Genomic DNA, 22,813 nt, shown 5'->3' on the forward strand with positions numbered 1-22,813 from the left:
CACATTGTGGAAAGAAGGGATTCTTGTAGCTCAGAACCTTTTTCATGTTTTTTTCCTAATAAATGGCCACAGAAAATACTACTTGCTAAGTTTGAAGATAATTCAATAACTTATTGTACTATTTCTTTCTATCTCCCAAAGCACAGACATCCCTCAGTGGATATTCACCTGTAATACTTACAGGCTTTAAAATTATGTTCATAGTATAGTAAAGCTGAACTTCTCACCTGCAAAACTCAATAAACCTGCCCACTGAAACCAGTACTCACTTTTAGTGTTAGAAGCTATGATTGTTTTTTCATTCGCCTATCTACCCCCAGACCCTTCCACTCAAGCAAAGGCACAGGTACTGATCACTTATCTTATTCAGTCTAATATGCAGCTGTTGGGCAGAATTTCTTTTTATTGAGTGGCTGATAAACACAAAATAAGCATCACACTCAATGCCATAAAGTATTTTAAAGTGTTAACAGGTCTTGATTCTTTTTTTTGATGAAATGTGAGCAATCTATCAAAGGACATTACTTAAGAGATTTTAAAATCTTTTAAAAATTAAAAAAAAAGAATAGTTTAAAAAATGGTATGCACCTCTGTTAGAATTGCTATAATAAAAACATGACATTGTTTTAAAAGTTTTCAGAAATCAGAATAAACTAATGATGTCTAAAACTTCCTTTTTCCCCTTGAAGTTGCATGTTGGGATCCCACAGCATAAATGAGATGGGGATTTATTTTTTCTTGGTGGTATTTAGATTACTATTATATGTAATCATCAGCACGTTTTATGACATTCCCTGCCCCATTACTAATCCATGTCATATTTGATATTTATGTTTACTAAAACTGATTTTCTGTTTTTATTAATAGGATGGGTTTACTGTAGGCAATGATTTACTGAATTTGTAATAACAATTTTACTTAAATATGGCTTTGGTGTACTCCTCTGCAAATAATCTTTCAATTCTTAAGAGTCTTTTATTTTCCCAGTAGCCCAGTTGGAGAGTTTTTAATATTACGTTGAATCATAACAACACACGCTGGTTAGAGTCTAACTTAATACATGCAGCTTAAGGTTAATTTTCCAACTTCAAATCAGAGATCTATTATGAGATGATTATTTATCTCAAGTGTGATTTTGTTTTAAACCAGTAAAGTCCACAGCTAGAAAATTTTGCATCATAAAAAACCAACCGTGTGGAGTAAAAGAATTCAGCAAAAATTTGGAATCTTTACATAATTAAAAAAATTTTGTTGAGAAGAAAAAGGTCTATCAAGAAGTTTTGGGCCTCTCACTGTTGTGGCCTCTCCCGTTGCGGAGCACAGGCTCCGGATGCGCAGGCTCAGGCGCTGTGGCTCACGGGCCCAGCCGCTCGGGGGCACGTGGGCACGTGGGATCCTCCCGGACCGGGGCACGAACCCGCGTCCCCTGCATCGGCAGGCGGACTCTCAACCGCTGCGCCACCAGGGAAGCCCTATCAAGAAGTTTTGATGGTATAGAGCAGAAAGCAAAAATGGCACAGGTGAATACCCAAGTGACTGATGTGGAATTTATAGTAACTGTGTTTGTAATACAGTAAATATGTTTGATGAATATAATAAAAAGGTATGTTTCGGTCCTAATTCCTTTAGGGAAGAGTTATCCATTCATATGAATAATAAGGGGCAATAAACCTCAATAAGCAAAAGAAATTGCTTTAAGATAAGAAACAAAACTAAATGCCACATTTCTGGCTTCACAATGTAACTTCCACTGCAAAGTAAATTTCTTATAAATACCTTGAAAAGGGGAACATACAGTTAATCGTCCAAACAAGTATGCAATTATGGTAGAAACAGAAATGGAACAGACAGTATCAGACTCCATCAGAGCTAAGAAAAACAGAATTGGGTGATAAAAATCACAAGGGAATAAATTTAGGCATTCTACAGTATGATAAACATTGTCTTTCCTCGTAGCGTGGCAAACACTCTCTAAGAATAAGTCAGTGCTATAGTTCACAACACTAAGGAATTAGCTGGCATCAAGCATCTGAATTGTACAAGTTTCAAAGTGTGCCAGGCTATGGTGATCTGGTGAAAGTAAATTATGACAAAAGTCAATGCTCAGTCTAAGGTTGTATAGATTCTAACATCTGTATGTGCAGCATGCATACATAACACCTACATCTCTTTAGATGCTTAGAAAGGGAAATGCCATGAATCAGTAGGAGTCATCGCTTATGTAAACCGATTAACAAATTAAAAAGGAAAGGAAAATGCCTTTTTAAAGAAACATGGCTAACGTAAATGCTGTTTTAAAAAGCTATCTGGTCGATTGATAGAATATTGCAATTTTTATTTTTACTTTCCTTGTTTTCAAGATCTTGTATATTTACAATTCATATATTTTACCAATTATTGATGAAAGTGAGAAATGTTAGCTGGTTTCTGCTCGGAAGATGGGATGAGGTTACAGTGTTTAATTCTGAAGAATAGAAGACATTCTCATGGGAACTGGGAAATGTTTTCAAACCAAATACCAAAATGATATTTCAATGACTCACAGTGTAATGAGAAAAAATACAGTGGTCGTTTAGGCTGGTGCAATTCTTCTTTAAGCCTATATAATTTTTATGTGAGGCAGAAAACTGAACTAACATAACACATTTCTACAATGCATATATTCATCAAAACCATTTACAAAATTACTACTTTCAGCATATTTTTAAAATAAGATTCCTTAATAAATTATGTTTATGCAGTCAAAACAGCATTAAAATTTATTATTAGTCGCTTAATGGAAGTTAATGGTGAGTTTATAAATGAAGTGCTGGCTTACTCTGATATACTCTAAGAGCAACCAAAAATAGAGATTCTTTCCGAGAGTTCTATGTATTTATAAAGTGCAAAATAAGCAGCTTTGGCAATTCTCAAATGTAGTTCTTCTGGATGCATTTAATCTTAAATATACTTGTAGGAACAGAATGTTTTTCTGCGAAGTCAGGTATGTCTAACTTATCCATCTTATGCGTAAAAACTATCCTGACTGAAGTATTCCGTGCTTTATGGAAAGATAAAAAACAGTAAAGAGATAGAAACAGTGTGAAGTATTTTTTGTATTTCTGATATTCTGGGTGGGGGTTATTTCCAGTGACAATATCTCAAGTCTATAAAACAAACCAAAACAGAAAGGCACAAAACTAAAATAATTAGTTAAATACTCACTCACTGAAAATGAGTGCATTACAGAATTAAGGACAGATATTGTAGATAAATTTACAAATAAGAAATTCTCTATGTATTGATAGATAGGATATTTTTAACAGAGATTGTTGCAGAGAGGTTGTTGCTCAGGAAGTCTAGGGTGGATTGACCCTTTTTTCCTAAAGCAAGGGGCACTCTCCCAAAGTATTGTACAAAACAACATTATCACTTCTGATTTGTACTGGTCCACGAACGATATAAGTCTAAACTGTTTGAAATAGAATGCAATAATGCTTTCCTATGATGAACAGAAAAATGGACTTAAAATTACAATATTTTATAAAGCTATAAATAAGGTAAGATAATTTACAGGGAATATAGCAGTATTTTTCAAAGACCCTCGAGTCTAATACACTCAGATGCCAAAATATTTCATAATACTAAGAGGAGCTGAGACATGTAAATATGATAAAATTTATGACTATTATAAAGTGTTAAGAAAGCTCAAATGAAGCTCTTAGGAAAAAGAAAGTTTATTTGGGAGGAGTTTCATTCCATATAAAAGATTAATCTTTTGGAATTTAAAACAATAAAAAGTTATATTTCAAATAATAATGTACTGCTTTCCTGGGGGAGATATTTTCAACCACCTAATGTTAAAAAGGTGACAAAACAGGAAAAACAGAATGAACACGTCAGTCAGCATTAAGAAAGAATCTGTGCAATTAACTGTCAGATAAAATAACATTAATAATGTATTTATATTTACTTTTAAGGCCATAATTATGTACTAATATAAAGTTAACCTTATATAAATATTTATAAGTACCAATTTTGATCAGTGTGAAATAAAGTTATAGCCAGGTTAATGCTCTATGTAGCATTTAATTTTAATCTTCTATTGTAAAATAATATTATATTAAAGCACATAAAATTTGCAATCAGCATAGAAGCTTCAAATCCTTTTTGTTAATTGGCAACTGTGGTAGAGCATGAAGCATCGTTCTTTCCCAGTACTTTCATTTTAAACAAATCATCCTCACGTATAAAAATAGCAAATTGCATTAAATTTTATATAAGACGTTTTCTGTTTCTCATATAGAAGAGCTGTATGCAGCTTCCATGGCAAGTATCACAGCAAACAGCTTTGAGTACAATCTCTGGTAAAACACCATTCATAGAGATATAAGATACAGCCTTCATCGACTTACTGCTTAAAATATACTACAAGTTAGAAAATGCAGGCTTAAATTTAAAAACTGACAAAAATGGTCCAACAGCTTAACTGGTAAATTCTGATATTCTACACTGTCTCCAAACTGAGAAGTAAAGTATTCTGCTGTATCTCCTAGTTCTGACTTTGTAACACTTGACATTAAAATCTTAATTCTAAAACTGATGATACATTAATAGCTACTTTATTCATATTTTCCAAACTCAAATCAGAATGCTAGATAGTTTAGCAGTAGCTACATAGTCCTGTAAACATCATTACTAAACCTTGACTAGTTTTACACAGTAATTGCTAATCTACTTTATGCATTCTCTGGTTCAAGGCAGAAAGATGCTTCCATATCTACTTTGTCATAAACAACTTTTAAAAATAAAAAATATTAATGTGTTGGATACATTTTTAACAGATTCATTTCTAGGTCTTGGTAAATAAATATTAGTGGGCAGACCAACTTCATAGTTTAAGTCAGAAAGCATGTTTAATAGAGGAAGTTTTTTAAAAAATCAATCTTTCTGTTCCTTTTTCTAATGAATTTCCGAGGATGAAGAACAATCTTAAAAACTGGCAAATTCCCTCTCATCAGACAGGTGTATCTTATATTCTCCAGAAAAGTAAAAGATATATCAGCCCTGTTATAGAAAGTGAACTGTTAAGATTTGAAACTCAGTAACAAACTGTAAAAATCTTTTCTTTTTCGTAAATATAGCTAACTGTGCCTCGAAGGGGAAAAAAAATCTGAGCAAAATCAAATTTACTGCAGTAATAGTTTCTAATACCCTAAAGAAAATATCTTATGATTTAAATTCTTGTACTCATCATTCAAAGAACTTGTAAAAACATGTCACCATTATCACTACTTAGAATAAGGCAAAATAAAATGTTACAACTTCAAGATTCACTGTTCAGCAATAAAAGTGGTTTTTGTCTTTGCTTTTGGAAGAAGTTAACCAGGAAGTTAAATACAGTTGGCAAAAAATATTTCACTCTTCTCTAGATATGAACAATTATCTGGCCCAGGATAATATCTACAACCCATAATTTACTGGTACAGGTAAGCAATATTTTTCTTTATCATTTTCCATAGTCTTACTTAGATGCCTAGTAATTTAGACAGAGAAACACAAAACCTGTAAATTATTTATGGCTCGTTTGTGCCTCAAAGATATTACATAATATCCGAAGACCCGAAAACCAAACTAAACTACTTTTTAATAGGATTTAAATGGTTAAGCATTGGCTTAAGAAGGAAATGTACTGAACTAAGAGAGAAATGAGAAAAATTATTTTCACTGATCATATTGCAGATTTTGTGTAATTAATAAACAATTAGATAGTAACAGTTTGAGGTGTACCTCCCTTTTTCCCTTAGTTAATTTTTGTCCGTGACTCAAAATCATGCTTCTCACACAGCAGGCATCCAATGAGCATTTTTGAATGCCTGTTTATACCCATTCAAAGAAATTAATTGGTAAATAGTTTGCCTCAACGTATTTGTCTATTCGACATACAGAATCAGACTATTTTAATTTGCCAATCAGACATATGCTTTTAAACAGACATAATTTCACTGAGATACACACTTTCTACATAAAACCACATACCACATCTGCGGCATAATCTATAACACATAACATGGTGTTTTTACACACATACCATTTCCCCGTTTCACTTCTGCAATTTTTAAGTGTTGAATTACTCCTTGCCAAGGAAGTCACATTATATACAACAAAACCTTCAGTTTAAATAAGGGATAAGCTTGCTGTTAACAGCTTAGTTTGAAATGTTAACAACCCTTAGGCTGTTAACATAACAACTGGCCATTAATGTGGTAATGACCAATTTAACTGAAATTGTACTCTGAGAAATGAATATATTGGCAATCAGGACCAGGGTTTAAATTTGAAAGAGTATGATTTTTTAAAAATAAGGTAACAAGATTAAAAGCTTGAGCCTATCAGAAATCAACTAAAAGTTGTATCACAAAAAGCAACATATAGACTCTTTTAGAGAGAAAGATTTCTTTTTTTTTTTTAGAGATAAAGATTTCTGAGATGAAAACTATTTTGATAAATTCCCTTCAACAATACACTTAAGACTATCAAACACCAGTTGAACAACTTATTTTTATTACCATAAGGAAGATTAAAACAACACAAGGTTATTTTCCCTGCTCTCTACTATGTAGACAACTGCAAAAACTGTTTCACTCACGACACATGTATTTCATGGCAAATTTACATTTCTGATTTAAAAATATCCAGAGAGTTCAAGAGACTCTCTTTAAATCTGACTTAATTTTTGTCTTTATTGCTTATTAGAACACTTTAATCTTGCCCAGACTACATAAACTCCTTGTTTTGGAACTGTTGTTACAGGAATCCACCGGAGATACTGCAATTGTAAACAAAAGTCAGAGTCCAAAAGCCCACGTCTATTGGTTAGGAAGATAAAGCAAAAGTAGGAAGCAAAGTCAAGTCACTAAAAGCAAATACAAAGACTCTATGCAGAAATCAGGCTCTAATTCACAATGAGCAGAGGAGAAATGTTTATTTGCAAGAGGAAAGTTCCAAGACTGTAGAGCCTGAAAGAATTCACGGAATAGCTTAATTCTGATTAGTTGTGTTAGTTAGGGAACCCCTTGCCTATAGTCACTTCCCATTCCCATTGCTGGCATCTTAACATATATTTTGTGCCCCCGGAGCACAGAAGTAGTAGCCAGTGGTTGTAATTAGTCAGGGGGTTGTCAGGTGAAGCGGTCCTAAGAGGGGAGAGAGTAGAATCTGATAAACAGTGCTGGACTCACCCTCTTGTAATGACCATTCATCAAACAATATGTTCTTATATATAAACATTGAATTGGACTGAAAGTAACTGAATGATACACGAAGCAGCACCAAATTCCCTAGAAAACACATCCTGAAATGACCAAGGAGTTACTGCTGATTGATAAATTTTGTGTCATAAGGGAAAGAAATTCAAAATGAATCACTTAATGTCAGACTAGAAAAATGATTAATCGTATCAAATATGAAAACCCAAATGATGCCATATATCATTTCTCTAATTTGATAGATCCTACTTTATTAATATCAGTAATTTACAGCTGAATGAAGTCACAAAATTCCCTGAAAAGCAAAATAATTTTTCTTAAATACCAGTCCATGTGTTGAGTACTAAACGCTAGGATACAAGTTTAGTCTGCTTCATGGCTTCAGAAGCAAGACCGTCTGCATTGTCCTGAAACCATTCAGATGTTTACAGTTTGGAGAGTGGCTATCATTTCCCCACAATGGTGGAGCTCTTTACTTTGCTATTTTCCATACCGGCAAGACTTAGGCTGTTCGACTTTCAGTGCTATCTTTGTGAAGATCACCTGGAATGCCATGGTGGGTGGGAGGAGGTGTATTCACACTTGGGGAAAGTTTTCAATACAATACTGTACGATAAACACCTTACTAATAAATGCCAGTTAAGAGTTTCAAATTGACTTTCTCTGACAAATCTGAAATAGAAAGATCACTGAATTACTTTGTGCTACACTCAGCCTGACCTTGTCACTTTTGTGCTAATAAAACATCTTGCATGCTGATTTCTACCAAATACATCCTTGATGTGAACTGGCAGTTTCCATACAGGCAGTGGAATAACCTATCCCCAGGCAGGAGCACCGGGGAAGGCAAATAAATGGGAACACTTCGAGATACTGTGTTTTCCTGGCCATTGCTGAAGCGATCATTTGCGCAACAGGCACCTGGCAGCATTTTGAAGGCTGCTAGGTGGACATCTTTCAGGAAGAGAGGCTAGTAGGAAGGAAATGAAACCCACAAAGACACTTACAAAGGTATGTTAAAAGGAATCCAGTCATCACTGGTGTGCAAGGCTAATTCCTACCTCAGGTAGTCTCTGCGACAAAGGATAAGGTTAGCTTTAGTGTACAGGGTGGAGCCCACCTCTCCCAAACGACAGTCACAGCAGGCACACTTCAGGCAGTCTTCATGCCAGTATTTGTCCAGTGCCTTTAGAAGATACCGGTCCTTGATCTTTCGGTTGCAGCCAGCACAACCTTTCGGCTTGGTGTCTGGCTGGACAGAGAGCATTTGTATACCTAAAGGAAGACAAAAACAAAAAAAGAGAGCTGGGACTCCAAGAAAGAATCAGAAGATGTCCAAAGACCTCCACCAAGTTAAATATTTCAGATTGCCTCTTACAAGGGGTGTTAGACACTCTTTTTGAGGGCCACACAGATATCGAACTAAATTTTGGAAATAAAAGAGTCTCAAACTGTGTTAAGTCCTTGGTAAACCATTTACGAAGTCACACCTATAAAGTGGTAAAACAAAGAATTCATGTTGCACCCGGTACGTTGATATTATATACACAAAGAAGTTAAGGAATATTAAATAATTTTTATAGAATCCCCATTTTCTACATGAAGAAGTTCCTTCCAGGAGAAAATATGAGTAAATGGCTAACAATCTCAAAGAGAGCTGTTTTAACAAAGTAGTCTGTGCCCAGGCTGTAGAAGTCAAAAATGAGTTTTCCTTTGTTGGTTAAAATTTTCACTTAACCCGGGCTTGATGGCAAAAGGAAAGTGCACCCTTATGGGATGCACTAACCTCACTTAGCAGTAGAGATGTTTATACTTAAGCAGAGTACAGTCTCCCGAAAAGCTCACCAATGCTATAATACTTGTTTGCCTCCAAAGACTTCCCCCTGTCCCCTTGATATTTCAAAGTATTCACTGTGTTAAAAATTTTTTAAGAGGTACTTACACTCACAAGCATCAGTCAGTGCTTCTACTAATGGCAGATTACCTAACTATATAGTACATGCTTTTATATAAAATTAAACTATAGGATTATATAATTTATTATCATAAACATGCACTTATTTATTTTATAGAGGAAAGAAAAAACAATAGAAGACAAAGTCTAAATATATATAAGGTTACCCAAACATCCATATGCAAATATACATTATATACATATATTACATACATACTAGACTAGACATAGGGACATTTATATATTTTAGAGACATATCTCCATCATAAATAAGGAGTCTAGCTGAGTTCTGTGGGTGTTACAAACAACCTGACTGAATTTTTTTCAATGAAAGGGTATTCGCCTTTGAGTTTCTTCTCTCCTAAATGTCAAATACCCAGCTATTTAAAAAGCTGGACCAACTATTCAGAGCTTCATATTTATCAAATAACTCATTTCAAGCACTATAAAGTACTGTCGACTTCGATTCCAAATTCCTTCATTTTACAAATTATGATACAGAGGCCTAAGAGAGGTTAAGGGACTCACTCAAAGCTGAATGACAGTTAAGCACCAGACTTGGTGGCCTTCTTACAGTCCAGAGATCCTGCTGCTAAATTATGCCTCCTCTCTAAGGCATAAAGTTTTAAACTTGAACATAGAACGACACAAGACACCAAATGCCTGCACTTGAAACAGTCTCCAGTAAGAAATGCCAAGCTCTAATCTAGAGCATTTTCGGTGTGTTTCCTGCTCCAAAATAGCTAAACCTTCTTCAGTTTCCTCTGATGCCTGATGATGAAGCCTGCGCCTTCATTATCTTTACAATCTTTTTCTTTTTTAATCACACTGTTAAGAGACATCAAGGCACCCCATACCCTCACAGCAGAATAACTTTTCTAGCTACAAATGATACATGAATTTCACATAATAGTGTTATGATGTTGAACTTCCATTAGAAAATAACTTCTCTGATAGAGTGATGGAGCAGGGACCAGCAGTGAGGCATCAAGGTAGCTACTCTTTCTGCATGGGATGCAGAGCCGTGGTCCTCGGAGCTGCAGACTAGCAGCTGTATTTGTACAGAACAGCAAGTGGTATTCCTATAGCCAGCTCTCTGTTCCTTTTCTTTGAAGGAGCTCAGGGTCTAGTGTAGATTAATCATAACCCTTGATAGCTCTGCTAAATCTCATTCTCTAGAACTTCTAACAAATGAAGTGTCTTTGATCAGAACTAGTTACCATCTTCTCTCAAGGTTCCACAAGGAGCGAATCCCATTAATTACAGTACAGAACATACCCAGGTGCCTCTTAACCATCTACCTGGGGGAGGGAGAGACTGTGATTTACTAAATGACATTCCGGATTTCATGACTGAAAACATCTAGAGACATATTGAGAGTGGCTATTCTAGTTATCCAATTTATAAGGCTATTATTTTTTTATATCACCAAGTTGAAAATATTTTGCCCACAACCTTCTTAGCTGTAGCTAAGCTCTGTTTCTCTGAGTTGTGTTACCATCACCAAGCGTGGAAGGTCACCTATCTTGATGCACAATACTCTGCAACCAAGACAGGGGGTACCAACATTTGGGACAACGCTACCCTGCTTGTCTTCACAAAATGTTTTTGTTGTGCTGACATTTTAATTTAGCACTCAGAGGCCAATTAATATTTGAAACTCTTACATTCTGTTTGGCTTTGGGCGTAGGAGTTTGAGATTTTCTGCTCCATCCTGGTAACTTCCTGCAGAAAGCATCAGACCCTTGCTGTTGAAAAGGAAATGTTTTCGATACCCTGCAAGTTAACAGTTGTGGAAAAAAAGAACTATTTTGTAGTCACCACGTTGCCATGTACCTAAACAGGCATAAAGCAGTCGGCAGCCTCTGTTCAGCATCCGGCAGAACGCGTCTGGGTGGAGTTATGTGTTCGGAGCTGAGAAACATTTCACAAGTTGCTTACAGCACATCAGGACTCATAACTAGTTTTAGATTGGCATGTAAATTGTTCCGAGGGAAATTCTTATTGCCTCTGAGACCCTGCCATTCTGAGTTATTTGACAGTTTAAGGGAAATCATAATTAAAAAAAGACATAAATAATAGCCTGTGCAGTGTGGTGTGCAGAAATAAGTAGAACCATTTCATTTAAACTCTGGTGAGCTTTTAATTGCCTGGATTGCATTGTGAGGCGGCCTAACGGTTGATTGCCTCCATTATGTTCGCTCGTTCTGAGCCATTCATCCGCGCAGTCTCAGCTTCAGTAGTTAACACAACAAAGTAACCACAACTCCACAACACACAGGGGCTTAAAAAAAAATAATCATAATAAAAGGTTTGCAGCACTTAGACCCAGTCTTTAAAAAAATTTTTGGACTAACTACACGTAGTGAATGGAAAACATTTTGTCCCCTTCGGAAGATTCACAGAGGACAGTTAGGGAGAAGGAACAGGAAGACGGAATACATAGAGGGGGCTGGCAGAGATGAGGTGCCTCAGGAAGATGCGAAAATGGGAATGCAGGTTCTGCAGCTGGGAGCAGTGACACAGATGAAAAGAATTTGGCCACCACCGGCCATTCGATTGCCAAGAGGTACCAAACAAAAGATTTTCTCTCCTCCTGCTCATCTTCATCCTCTCCCCAGCCCCCAGCCCGGACTGGAGAACTGGATTGGGCCTAAAAGCTTGTTTCTCTCTGTTCACTGGCCCAGAGCATCCCTACAGGCTGCAGCCCCCTAAGGGACAACAATGCAAATAGATGTCCCCAGATCTCAGGCGCTGGAGCTGCTTAACTCTGTTCTGCCCCTTCAACTCCCAACCCCCTCCCCATCCTTCCACCACCACCCCTCCCCTTTCTGAGCAATGGAGCTGGGAACCAATTTGATTCCCTTTTTCTCCAATGCAGCTGCAAGGCTCAGAGATACTGACATTTTTCCACTCTTATCAGTTTAATTACAGTTACCATGGCAGCAAAGTGCTAGTGCTTGGCAAAGGCCAACAAGAGATTTGCAAGACTGAGTTCAATTTTGATGCAGCTCACATGCAAAATAAAAAAAAAAAAAAATAAGAAACATACATACACTCTAACAAAGAATCCCTTGAGGAGTTTATGCTCCAGCCTTTTGTGGTTGTGTCTTTGCAGCCACACAGGGATGATTTGCAAAGAATGTAACAGTTTTTGTTGCACCTAGCAAGATTAATTGGTTTAAGCAGCAGTCTTTCAAAGCAGTTACAACAATAATATTTCGGATCTTTTCGAAAGACACAAAAGCAGCGGAAGAGCAGGAAGGCTTTGGAGTAGCCGACAGTGCCGAGCGCCAGCAAAGTGCATCTATGATAGATTGTAACCTTACCAAAACTTTTCTCCTTTTTCTGCATGAGTTGATTTAGGCGTGCCTGAGTTGCAGCGGCTTCGCATTGAGCGCCCAGCCCAAAGGCAGAAGCGGAAGGGGGTCTCTCGGTTTTAGCTCAAGTGCGGACCTGGTGCGCAGCCTACACCTCGGAGGACGGACTATTGTGAAGCCACTTTGGGAGCGGGTCGGAGCGGCGGCGGGGGAGTGGAGGAAGGGACGAGGGCGGCCAGACGAAACACGGCGCACACACGGAGCCCCTCGCCGTGTGGCAGTGTGCAAAATGATGGCGAATGACAAAGCCACATGCTTCCCTAACTCTGCCCGTAATCCTAAAATCCCAGCGGCCCCTTTTAGCGTCGTGGTAACAAATGGATTTGATTAAACTGTCACATGCAGCGTTAGCATAGCATATCATGTTCAATATGAAAAAGATCATAAATCTGACTTGTATTTCATAACAGCAATCTGGGTAGCCCCCATAAAACTGTGCCGCAGCCGTTTGAATCTCAGCCTATTAGGACAGAGGCACCTTGCTCCACGGAACCTCTCTCTTCTCGCCACTTCTCCCAACCGCCCCCTCCCCCCGCAGACAGTCACTTTTCCATCTCGTAGGAACGGTATTTCGTTATTATGGCAGAGCGGGCGGAGGCAGAAGTGGCCACCAGAACCCCCAAATGGTCATTTCAACTCCTGGGGGAGGGGGGGGTGATGAATTCCAGCAAGTACGGGGAGGAGCGTCGGGAACCCACCTAAGACTGAATTCCCTTCCTACGGTCCGGGCCAGATCGAACATCTCCTCCCAAACTCTCCCAAGCCCCTGTCTCCCCGGGAGTCGGGGCTGTGGAAATACTGCAGTTCCTCGTGAACTTTGACTATTATCCACTCGAGTCGTACTTGAGACGTTCCGCGCCGCAGCTGCTCTGCTCTCCCTCCTTCCATCAACATCCTCCCGCATCTATTTCACGTCTCATCATAAAAATAATGAAGCCTCACATGACTTAAACAAAACGGTCTCAGCAGAGCTGCAGCCCGAGTGAAAGTTGCAGTGAGGAGCTGGGCTGCAGCTCCAGTTTATGCCTCATTAGGAGAGGCTGTAGAAGAAAAAAATCCCCACATCCGTACACGCACGCGCGCACCCGCAGACACACACACACCACAAATAAGCCGCCGCGTGTACACCCAGTTGCTGCACTTACCTTCTCAATTAAGCGATACAGGGGGAGGCCGTTCAGAAAGCACAGTGGCTGCTTTGTAGCGCTTCTCCTTGGGAAAGGTCAAAAAGAAGCATTGCTTGGAAAAAAAAAAAAAAAAAGAGGGGGAGGGAATCTCTATTTTTTTTTTTTAAGTTTAAAATAATGAGGTCCTCAAGGATCCGCCAAGTAATGGTGTTGACCGCATCTGAGCCACAGGTGTCCTCCTTTTAGGCAACTGCAGTCCGAGGCTGTCTCTCTCCGTCCTGGCTCAAGACAACTTACCCCAGGAGCACGCCAGGAGCCGAGCTGAAGGAAGCCCCGGCTCTCAGCTGCAAAATGCAATCCCTTCCCAGCCAGACAGAATACAGCCAAAGAAAAGGTCACTCCGTTATTACTGAGCCGGCGGAGCCCAGGCAGCGCTTGTCAAGACCACAGAGAAGCAGCTCCCCTCCGACTCCGATTTAAGACTATTTACCTCTCGCCCCCCACCCCTCCCCTCTTCTCTCCTTTCCTTCTCTCCCTCCCTCCCTCCCTCGTTCGCTCGCTCGCTCTCGTGTGCCTGTTCTGCAGCTCAGTCAAGTACAGCCGCCCTCGGAAAGTGCAAAGCAGCCGCAAGACAGATAGGGCTTTGTTGCTAATTTCCCAGGGTGAAAATTTACAAGCCTGCGAGTGCAGTCAGCACAACCCCACGCATATGCTACTCGCAAACGCTGGGGACGACCCCCAATCCCCCCTCCGAACAAAAAGTGACCTCGGCGGGAGTCGACTCCGGGAAGGACCCTCCCTACCTCGTGGACCCGTCCAAAAGAAGAAGTCCTGCGAAAGAGCTCCGGAGGAAAACGGTAGGGTTCCTAAAATAACAGGGGCATTTTGGAATAGGTGGCCACGTTGAAAGCAAACTGTCTTCCAGTGCCAGTTCTGAAGCTGCCAATTATGGAAATTAAAATAAAAGCAAGGGAGTCAAACTGCTACCAGAATACACTGGAAAAGCACACAACCCTCCCCTTTAAGAAATGTCTGGGGGTGGCTGCAGTCGCTCGGTTCCCTGACTTCTGTTAGTGAACTCTCCGAAGTCGCTGCTCTGCAGGGCAGGTCTCCTCCACAAGCTGGGTCCAGAGATGCCGCACTCCCCTTCCTCCTCTGGCCCAAGAACCAAACTGTGAACTTGTGCCCCATTCACTGATACTGAACACCCCGCTGAACACTTCCTGCAATTACTTGAATTCCTCACAAGTTAAAATTCACAGACTAGAATGGAAAACAACCCAAGAGCACCTAGAAACATGTTTTTAAGCCTAACTTGGTCAAAGAGTCGTTGAGTGTCTCCACCATTACTGCTCAGTCTTCATAGGCTTGTTTTAGAGGCCTTGACAGATTTCTTTCTCCTTTTTATCCTTCAGAAAGGTCCCCTTATCCCCCAAGCTCCTCTTCTTTTAACTTTACTTTGCATCTGTAAAGGCCACTGGCAGCTTTAAAATATCTTATTATTTTTCTAAGTTTTCAAACTTCAAAGTCATCCTCTTTTTGGCAACTATCATAGCATCGCCACCAGATTTTTTAAAGCCCTGTCAAAGGTCAAGCTTAAAAATAGTCCAGATTTGAATGACACTGGCTGAAATGTGTTAAGGGCCAAGAAAGACTCAATTGTTGAACTCCACAAAACTTTTTTTTCTTCTCGGCAGCATCAGTTTTAATCTAGTTCTAGTTTTAAAGAGAATCAATGCACCGCTCCCACCCCGTGAATATTCTGGCTAAATTATGCTTCTCTTTATAAAGAATAATGGTACAACATTGATAACTTATGTTTATCCCTTCCCTTTCTTAAAGGCTCATAAGAAAATAGTATGGAGTTTGCTTTCTTCTCCCTCTAAAAGGCAACAAAATTCAGAACTAACCTGAAAAATAACGAAAGTCACAAACGGCAGATTAATAAGAACCCCTTCAGTGGGTTTGTTCTGTACATAGGCAGATCTCTTAAGTTTGGCTTTTCTGGCCGGTCTAAGCAGGCACACATGCACCTCACCCATCCGCGTAGCTCCCGCTGTTCTACCCCACCTCTCTGCTCCAGCCACTCTGAGAACACCCCAGAGTGTGTGTGTGTGTGTGTGTGTGTGTGTGTGTGTGTGTGTGTGTGTGTATGTGTGTGTGTTTCATGCACTCTCCCTCTCAGCCAATGCACTGAGAAGAAGAAAAGAGGGAGGGAGAAGTATGTGTGGGGAAAGGGAGAAATAAAATCAAAACAAATGGTACAGCTAATGAGGACAATTAAATTAATTATGTTCAAGGAGATGAGATTTTTTTTTTCCCTCCAACTGTATGATCTGTTACCCCTCGCTGGCAACTGCTGCTCTGTAATTCATGGCAACTGATTAGTGCATCTATGCAAATCTTTGTTTAAATCATTCAACTAATTAAATGATGGGATTATTCCTCTGCCTACGGTGACATCATTCTCAGTAATTAGTACTCTATTTGGACTGTGGCAGTAAGATTCCCGATATCAACACCAACCTGCAAAGACATTAACCACTTTGTCACCTTATTTTTTTAAGGGACAAACACCCAGATCCCTAATTGCATTTCCCACCCCCTCCTTTTTCCCCAGTCTTCCTTTTCCTCTCAGTTTTACCATCTCCCCGCACTTGTACTGGCAAGCGAGGAAGAGAGAGAGAGAGAGAGAGAGAGAGAGAGAGAGAGAGAGAGAGAGGAACTTAGTGAATAATATGCCAAACCACATGCGTAAAGGAATAAAATGGAATAGTTAACATTCAGCTCCATGCCATTCATTTTCCCCTAAAATGTAATGATAATTAGATGGGTCATAAAATGCTCTTCTTTTCATTATGACTGATGAAATGCATTAAAGCTGACAGGGTATTACCTGACAGTAATTAGGTTTTGTCATGAATTAAATTATTTGAAAGCAGGCTATCTCCCCAATCACGCAATTTACGGCAAGATTTTTTTCATCTGTGCTACAGAAGAGAGAGAGAGAGAGATAGAAAATAGCAGTTTTTCTCTTCATAATCATATGAATTATTCACAGAAAAAAATCATCAGAAAAACCCCGTGCAGATGAAGAGGCTTGACACTTAATGTACCGCACAGATGTGATCATCAGCGGCTGCCGACAATGAAATATACAAGTGCACACAAAGTGATCTGGTGAACAAGAGGTGGAATTTAATCATCTTCTGCTGACACTTTGCGAAAAACACCATTAACCCTCAGCAAACCCCCTGTTTTCTCGGCTCCCCCCAACCCCAAAGCCTCACCCCTCCCGCGAGAGAGAAAAAGTGAAAGAAGAATTTGTGCTTTTGTTTACTCAGCCAAGCTAAAGGTTGGATCCAGCCAGGCAAGCAGTTTCTTCATTTCCTGAGAGTAAACTACCCAGTTTAATTACAGATCCTTCGGAAATCTTTGCAAAAGGATTGCCATAAAGAGCTAGATCTTCTTGGTCCGATTACCTTTCGCCTGTGTCCTGTTTCTGCAGTTCACCCTACATTTGATGAGAGAATTTACTGAATCCATCTCCACCCCCAACCCTTATTAAAGAAAAAAAAAAAAGGCAGACTGCCTTTTTCAGGGGTCTTATACTGTGATACCCTTATGAGGGGGAAAAAGGGAGAGGAATGACAGAATGGGTTGAAGGGGGCGTTGAGGGGATGATTAGATATATACTACTTACCTTTGCTCAAAGGAGATCTCCCACAAGAAAATAATGTATCTATATGTATGTATATTTCTAAATACGTCTTCAAGTTCTCAGTTGTCTCTTTCTTTAAAACACACCTCACAGATTACTTTTGTGTGAGGATTTCTGTGGCGTCCCCCAAATGCTTCTGTCGTGTTGCCGTCTTTTTTTTTTTTTTTTTAGGGCGGCAGACAGGTTGTTGGGGGGAGGCCAGTGAGAACCCACCCTGAAGGTCCAGGTGCGGTAAAAGGTCTCGTCAGGTCAAGGGAAGGATGAGGTGGCCCCCACCACAAACACTCCCACCATTGCTCTTCGAAATTCGGCCACACAAGTGAGAAGAAGCCTCTGCCTCTGCCTCTGCCTTCCTGCCTTTTTAGGTGCTTCTCTCTCTTTCCCACTTTCTTCCCGAACTGCATACAAAACCTGACGGGGCCAGCGTGCCTCCTCCAGTATTTAAACACCTCGCCAGGTCCCTAGTTAGCAGCTTCCTTCAGCTCATCCAAGAAACTGACAAGTACTGTTAGAGGAGGCTGTACATGTTGCTCTAATGGACCTCATTAAGTTCTACTTACAGATGTTCTCTTAACATAATTGATCTGCGGTGAGTTGAGAGGACTGCAACTTATTCCCTAGCCCCCAATTATGGTTGGGTAATTAGATCCCCAACCTCCAATTTTTCACATTCACCCTTCTAACATTCCAAAATATCAAAGTATCTCTCTCTCACCAAAGCTCCCCTTACCGGACTCCACTCTACTCGCTGTATTGACAGTTAGATCTGCTCTAACCTTTGTAGTGACGCCAGTTTTAATGGCGCGTTCAGCCCATTGACAGAGCTGTGGTTTTTTTTTTTCCCCCAGCCTCTGCTCTCCTCTCCCCTCCATGCTACCCCACCCCCACCCCCTTAACCCTCAGAAACAAAAGGGTGAAAAAAAAACCCCTCTAACTTGTATAGTTTGTACTTTTGATAAAAGGTTTCGGTGATGAGCTCTGGCAGTGGCGCTTCTTTTCTAATGTCTTTTTATCTGTATTAATTCCTCAGATGAAAACTTTAAGGAACAATGAAGGAGAGAGGTAGTGCTCTGAAACGGTGAGAAGAAAAAAATTACACAGCACACCTGGGACAGATGAAGCCAAACTAGTGCTTTTATAATGCCAATCAGCAGGGCTGTTACCATCCCTCTAATTAGGAAAGCAGCCTAAAACAGAGAGCACTGGGGAAATGGTAATGTTATGGTTTTGCACTTAAAAGGAGAGACATTTCCTGCACTGTAAGAATCTAGGATTGGGGCTGACAAGTCCTTTAATTAATGGGCAGGATTCCCTGTGTGTGCAAGTGTGTGTGCATGTTTTAATTCATAAAAGTGGACAAAGGGTGCGACGAGGGGGGGAGAGTGGTGGGGGAGGGAGGGTGAGTCCATTAGTTTGAAGGTGAACAGAGTTCATAGCTACATTCATCTTTTTTTTAAACCCCCAAAGGACTGAGGTGCACAACTGGAGTGAGCCGTTTTCCTAGGAATTTGAATGTTTAACTGAATAAAAGCCCAAGGCCAAAAGCAAACAAAGTTTGAGAGAACCCATATTTCAAGTTGGCACACCCCTGGCTTCTGGTTTCTACTTTGCACTGTCTCTTTGGGCTGGTGTTTCACCCAGTCCATCTGGGCTTTCGTTTGGACTGTTTTCCCACTCACAGGGGACTAGGATTCTCTTTCATTTTGTAGTACTAAAGAAATATGTAGCTTCAATAATTCCAGGAACAAGATCACTCTTACTGTTTAAAAAAATATATGGCCTGGTATCCTAAGAAAGAGAGTTAATATTTGTCTTTTTGAGGGTTTTGAAATCGAACACTTTGAACCTGGCAGCATTCGATTCTCAACACTGTTTTAAGTGGCTTTTTAATGCTTAGGAAAAATCCTCCAATGACCCTAAGAGATATTTCTCAATTCCTTCTTTCCCTCTCTCTGCAATTATTGGCAAAGTTGCATATTCCTGTATATCTGAGTACATAACTGCTTAGGGGGTAGATTAATTTGAGGGATAATTGATCTAAGATTTGGTAAGATCTTACCTAACTTAAAATTTCTTTTTCCAAAATAAGTGCAAAATGCTCTATTGCCATCTCAGATATATCAGTGTTGCTTAAAAATAACTATTGCACTTACACGAAGAGACTAAAGGGATTCTGATGTTACAAAAGTTGTAGTGACTGATTAAACAGCTTTATCTTACATTGAACTAGTGCTTGACTTACAAATTTCACTGTGTTAAATACGTATGATTCTTTAGAAGAACATAGCTTATTCGTGTTTTGTTTTGTTTTGTTTTTTGTCAGAGTATCAATGTCTTTTTAAGGGAAACACAGCCTCCACTTTTAAAATATCACTAAATTTAGAACCCCTAAATTTAACCTGATAAGAACAAGGAGGTTTACAACAGTGTTTATTTTATTGTAACATTTTGTAAACAAATTGGACGGAAGAATAATCCTTAAAGAGATTAATGGTGATAGCAGTGCCTTTACAGAGTTGAAATGGCAAAACAGCCTCCTTCTAATTCAAAGGAAGCAGAAAGTGAAACCAAATAGTCTAATTTTCAATACCTCAATAGGATGAAAAGAATAAACTAAGAGGAGGCTCCAAGATTATTTTTATAATTTATCAGAAGTTATTTTCAGTAGAATCTAAAACAAAATAAATATCATGTTGTTAGTAGTCATTTGAAAGAAAATTTTCATCGCTTTAAAAGAAAATCACTTCCCAAACAAAGTAGTACACTCCATTTTAATGTTCCTCCAAGCAGCTGGGGAAAAAAATGTAGCAGTGTCCTTTCCATTTAATTTATTTAACCGTTAAACAACCACACCAAGCTTTACTTCGCTGGCGATTTTTTTCATGAAAAATATTTTTTTCAAAGGACAAATGATACCTTTAGAAGGAAATGGAAATTAATTTTCGCTTAGAGTGACCTAGGGTGGGTAATAAACCTAAGAAGAGAAATGGTATTGTAATAGGAAATGCTTTAGTTCATAAGAAAGAGAGAATCCACCCCGCCAAAAAAAATCAACAATGCATTTCTTCTGAATCAATCCATAGGAGCAGTTTGTTCTCAGCTTGTTATGTTGCATGACAAAATCAAACTTTTCCAATATTCTAAATGATCTTCCAAAATATTTGCTAATTCTTTACCTATATACATATCACAGCAGACTTGTTTTGTTCTCATGTATTACGAGCTAAGCGATCAACCCTCTGCCTCATCTACCAGTTTTGTAAGTTTGCATTCCTAGATCAAATTTCTCCTTCACAACTGCACACTTGCATTTCAATTTTCCACATGTTGAACAGAATCACCAGCCACTGCTAAGAGAAAACTTATCTGAGGCTTTAAAATGATAGTGTGTTTTAGGAAGCTGAGCCAACCACAGTTTTGGCCATTGCTAATACCTCTTCAGTTTGATGGCGAGATTTTTTTTTTAAAGTAATATTTTATTCTTACATGGAAAACATTTTTCACCTCTTCATATTTCAGAGACAAACTTAATATGTTTATCTTGGTTGAATTCTTTTAGAGGTAAGATATATACAGTTCAAAAGAGGATGACACAATTTACAATCCTCAAACTATTTCTTTGTGCGTCTGCACACTGGTTGGAAGGTTTACATCTATACGTGGCTATGAGCCAAGTACATGGGCAATGCAATCTGCCAAAGGTGCTAAATTTAATTCAGATCATGGTCTTCCCTGCATTCCTCTTCGTACTGAATTGCCTAAATGTCTCCCATTTACCTCTCTCACCCACCAGAAATGGGTATAAAGATTTTCAAGCAAAATTTCAATACATTTCATTCCATTTGTTAGGCCCTCTGAACTGATACAGATAATGTAAAGTTAAAAATAGTCCCATTTTGGGAAGGGAGGGTGAATGAATTGAGAGATTGGGATTGACATATATATATATATATATATATATATATATATATATATATACACACTACTATGTATAAAATAGATAACTAATGAACCTACTGTATAGCGCAGGGAAATCTACTCAGTGCTCTGTGGTGACCTAAATGGAAAGGAAATCTAAAAAAGAGTGGATATATGTATATGTATAACTGATTCACTTTACTGAACAGCAGAAACTAACACAACATTGTAAAGCAACTATATATACTCCAATAAAATTTAATTTAAAAAATAGTCCCATTTTCCAAGATTAGAGATAATGTACAGGAAACAAAATATGCTACAGTAACTAGCATAGAGAGGCTTCTCAATGAATGGTAACAAATATTATCATATTCAGTATGGCCCAGCTCAATTTTTTACTCTTTAATGAAGGGTCATTCTTGCTGTAATCTTCTCTTTGTCCTTCTATAACACATTGCTTTATTGAAAGTTAATTATAGTTAGGTTGTATTCCCCGCTTGCTATGGTCTGAATGTTTGTGTCCCACCAAGATGTTGAAATCCTAAGGCCTAATGTAATGGTATTAGGAGGTGAGGCTGTTGGGAGGTACCTAGGTCATGAGGGTGGAGCCGTCATGAATGGAATTAATGTTCTCACAAAAGGGACTCCACAGAGATTTTTTGCCTTTTCTACCATGTGAGGACGGAGTGAGAAACCACCAGCTAGAAGCACCAGGAAGAGGATCCTCAAGAAAATGTGACCATGCTGCCACCTTGAAACTTGGACTTCTAGCCCCCAGAACTATGGGAATTAAATTTCTGTTGTGTATAAGCTACCCAGTCTGTGGTATTTTCTTATAACAGCCCAAATGGACTAAGAAACTAAGCTAAAAACTTTGAGGGTTCTAATTTTGTCCTAATTAGCTTTGCATTCCATACAGTGCCAAGTGGAGTGTCTGGCTCACAGTAGACACTTATTAAATGCTGATTAAAATGACTTGAATTAAACAAAGAAGCCACAGTCCCAAAGACAATATTTAAAATGACATTTTGAATCTAAGCTGTTGATAAAAATGATAATCTAAGCATATTAAAATCAGATGACACTTGACACTAGTATTTAGATATTTTTCATGCTATGGATAGCTTCAGAAAGATTTATTACAGCATAGTATGCAGATTTGTTTCATCATCTGTCTTCATGATTACATCATAAGTTCTTGGAGGTAGAACCTATATATCAGTATTTTCAGGGTCTATCACTGTGCGTAGCCCATAGTGACTACCTAATAAATGTTTACTGCATGAATAGCTAAATAGAAAAATAATGAATGAATAGAAAGACTCAAAGGATGAGAGATCTAAATAAAATTATCAGTACTTAAAATTACTAGCTTTGTGAGACAAGTAAAAAGGAGACCAAAAAATGGAGGTCAATGGAGTTTTCAACACCAATAAGAATTACAACAGTTTTCTGTGATGTAC

At 38.8% G+C, this 22,813-nt stretch overlaps 1 protein-coding gene across 6 annotated transcripts in view; it reads right to left on the reverse strand.

Moving 5' to 3' along the window:
• LMO3 (LIM domain only 3) overlaps positions 1-15,817 on the reverse strand; it is a 60,105-nt gene extending 44,288 nt beyond the window's left edge. The window contains exons 1-3 of one of the 6 annotated variants that reach the window (XM_067008794.1): positions 14,512-14,821; positions 13,727-13,793; positions 8,309-8,522 (exon numbers count right to left, since the gene is read on the reverse strand). In XM_067008794.1, coding sequence (XP_066864895.1) covers positions 8,309-8,514 — 206 coding nt within the window. In that variant the 5' untranslated portion in view covers positions 8,515-8,522; positions 13,727-13,793; positions 14,512-14,821. Of the gene's footprint in view, positions 1-8,308; positions 8,523-12,530; positions 13,683-13,726; positions 13,821-14,511; positions 14,822-15,618 lie in introns of those variants that run through there. The other 5 variants (XM_067008795.1, XM_067008798.1, XM_067008797.1 and 2 more) reach the window with 5 other exon arrangements.
• Positions 15,818-22,813: the final 6,996 nt, after the last annotated feature.

The sequence above is a fragment of the Kogia breviceps genome, chromosome 12, assembly GCF_026419965.1.
Source record: "Kogia breviceps isolate mKogBre1 chromosome 12, mKogBre1 haplotype 1, whole genome shotgun sequence".
NCBI classification, from domain to species: Eukaryota; Metazoa; Chordata; class Mammalia; order Artiodactyla; family Physeteridae; genus Kogia; species Kogia breviceps.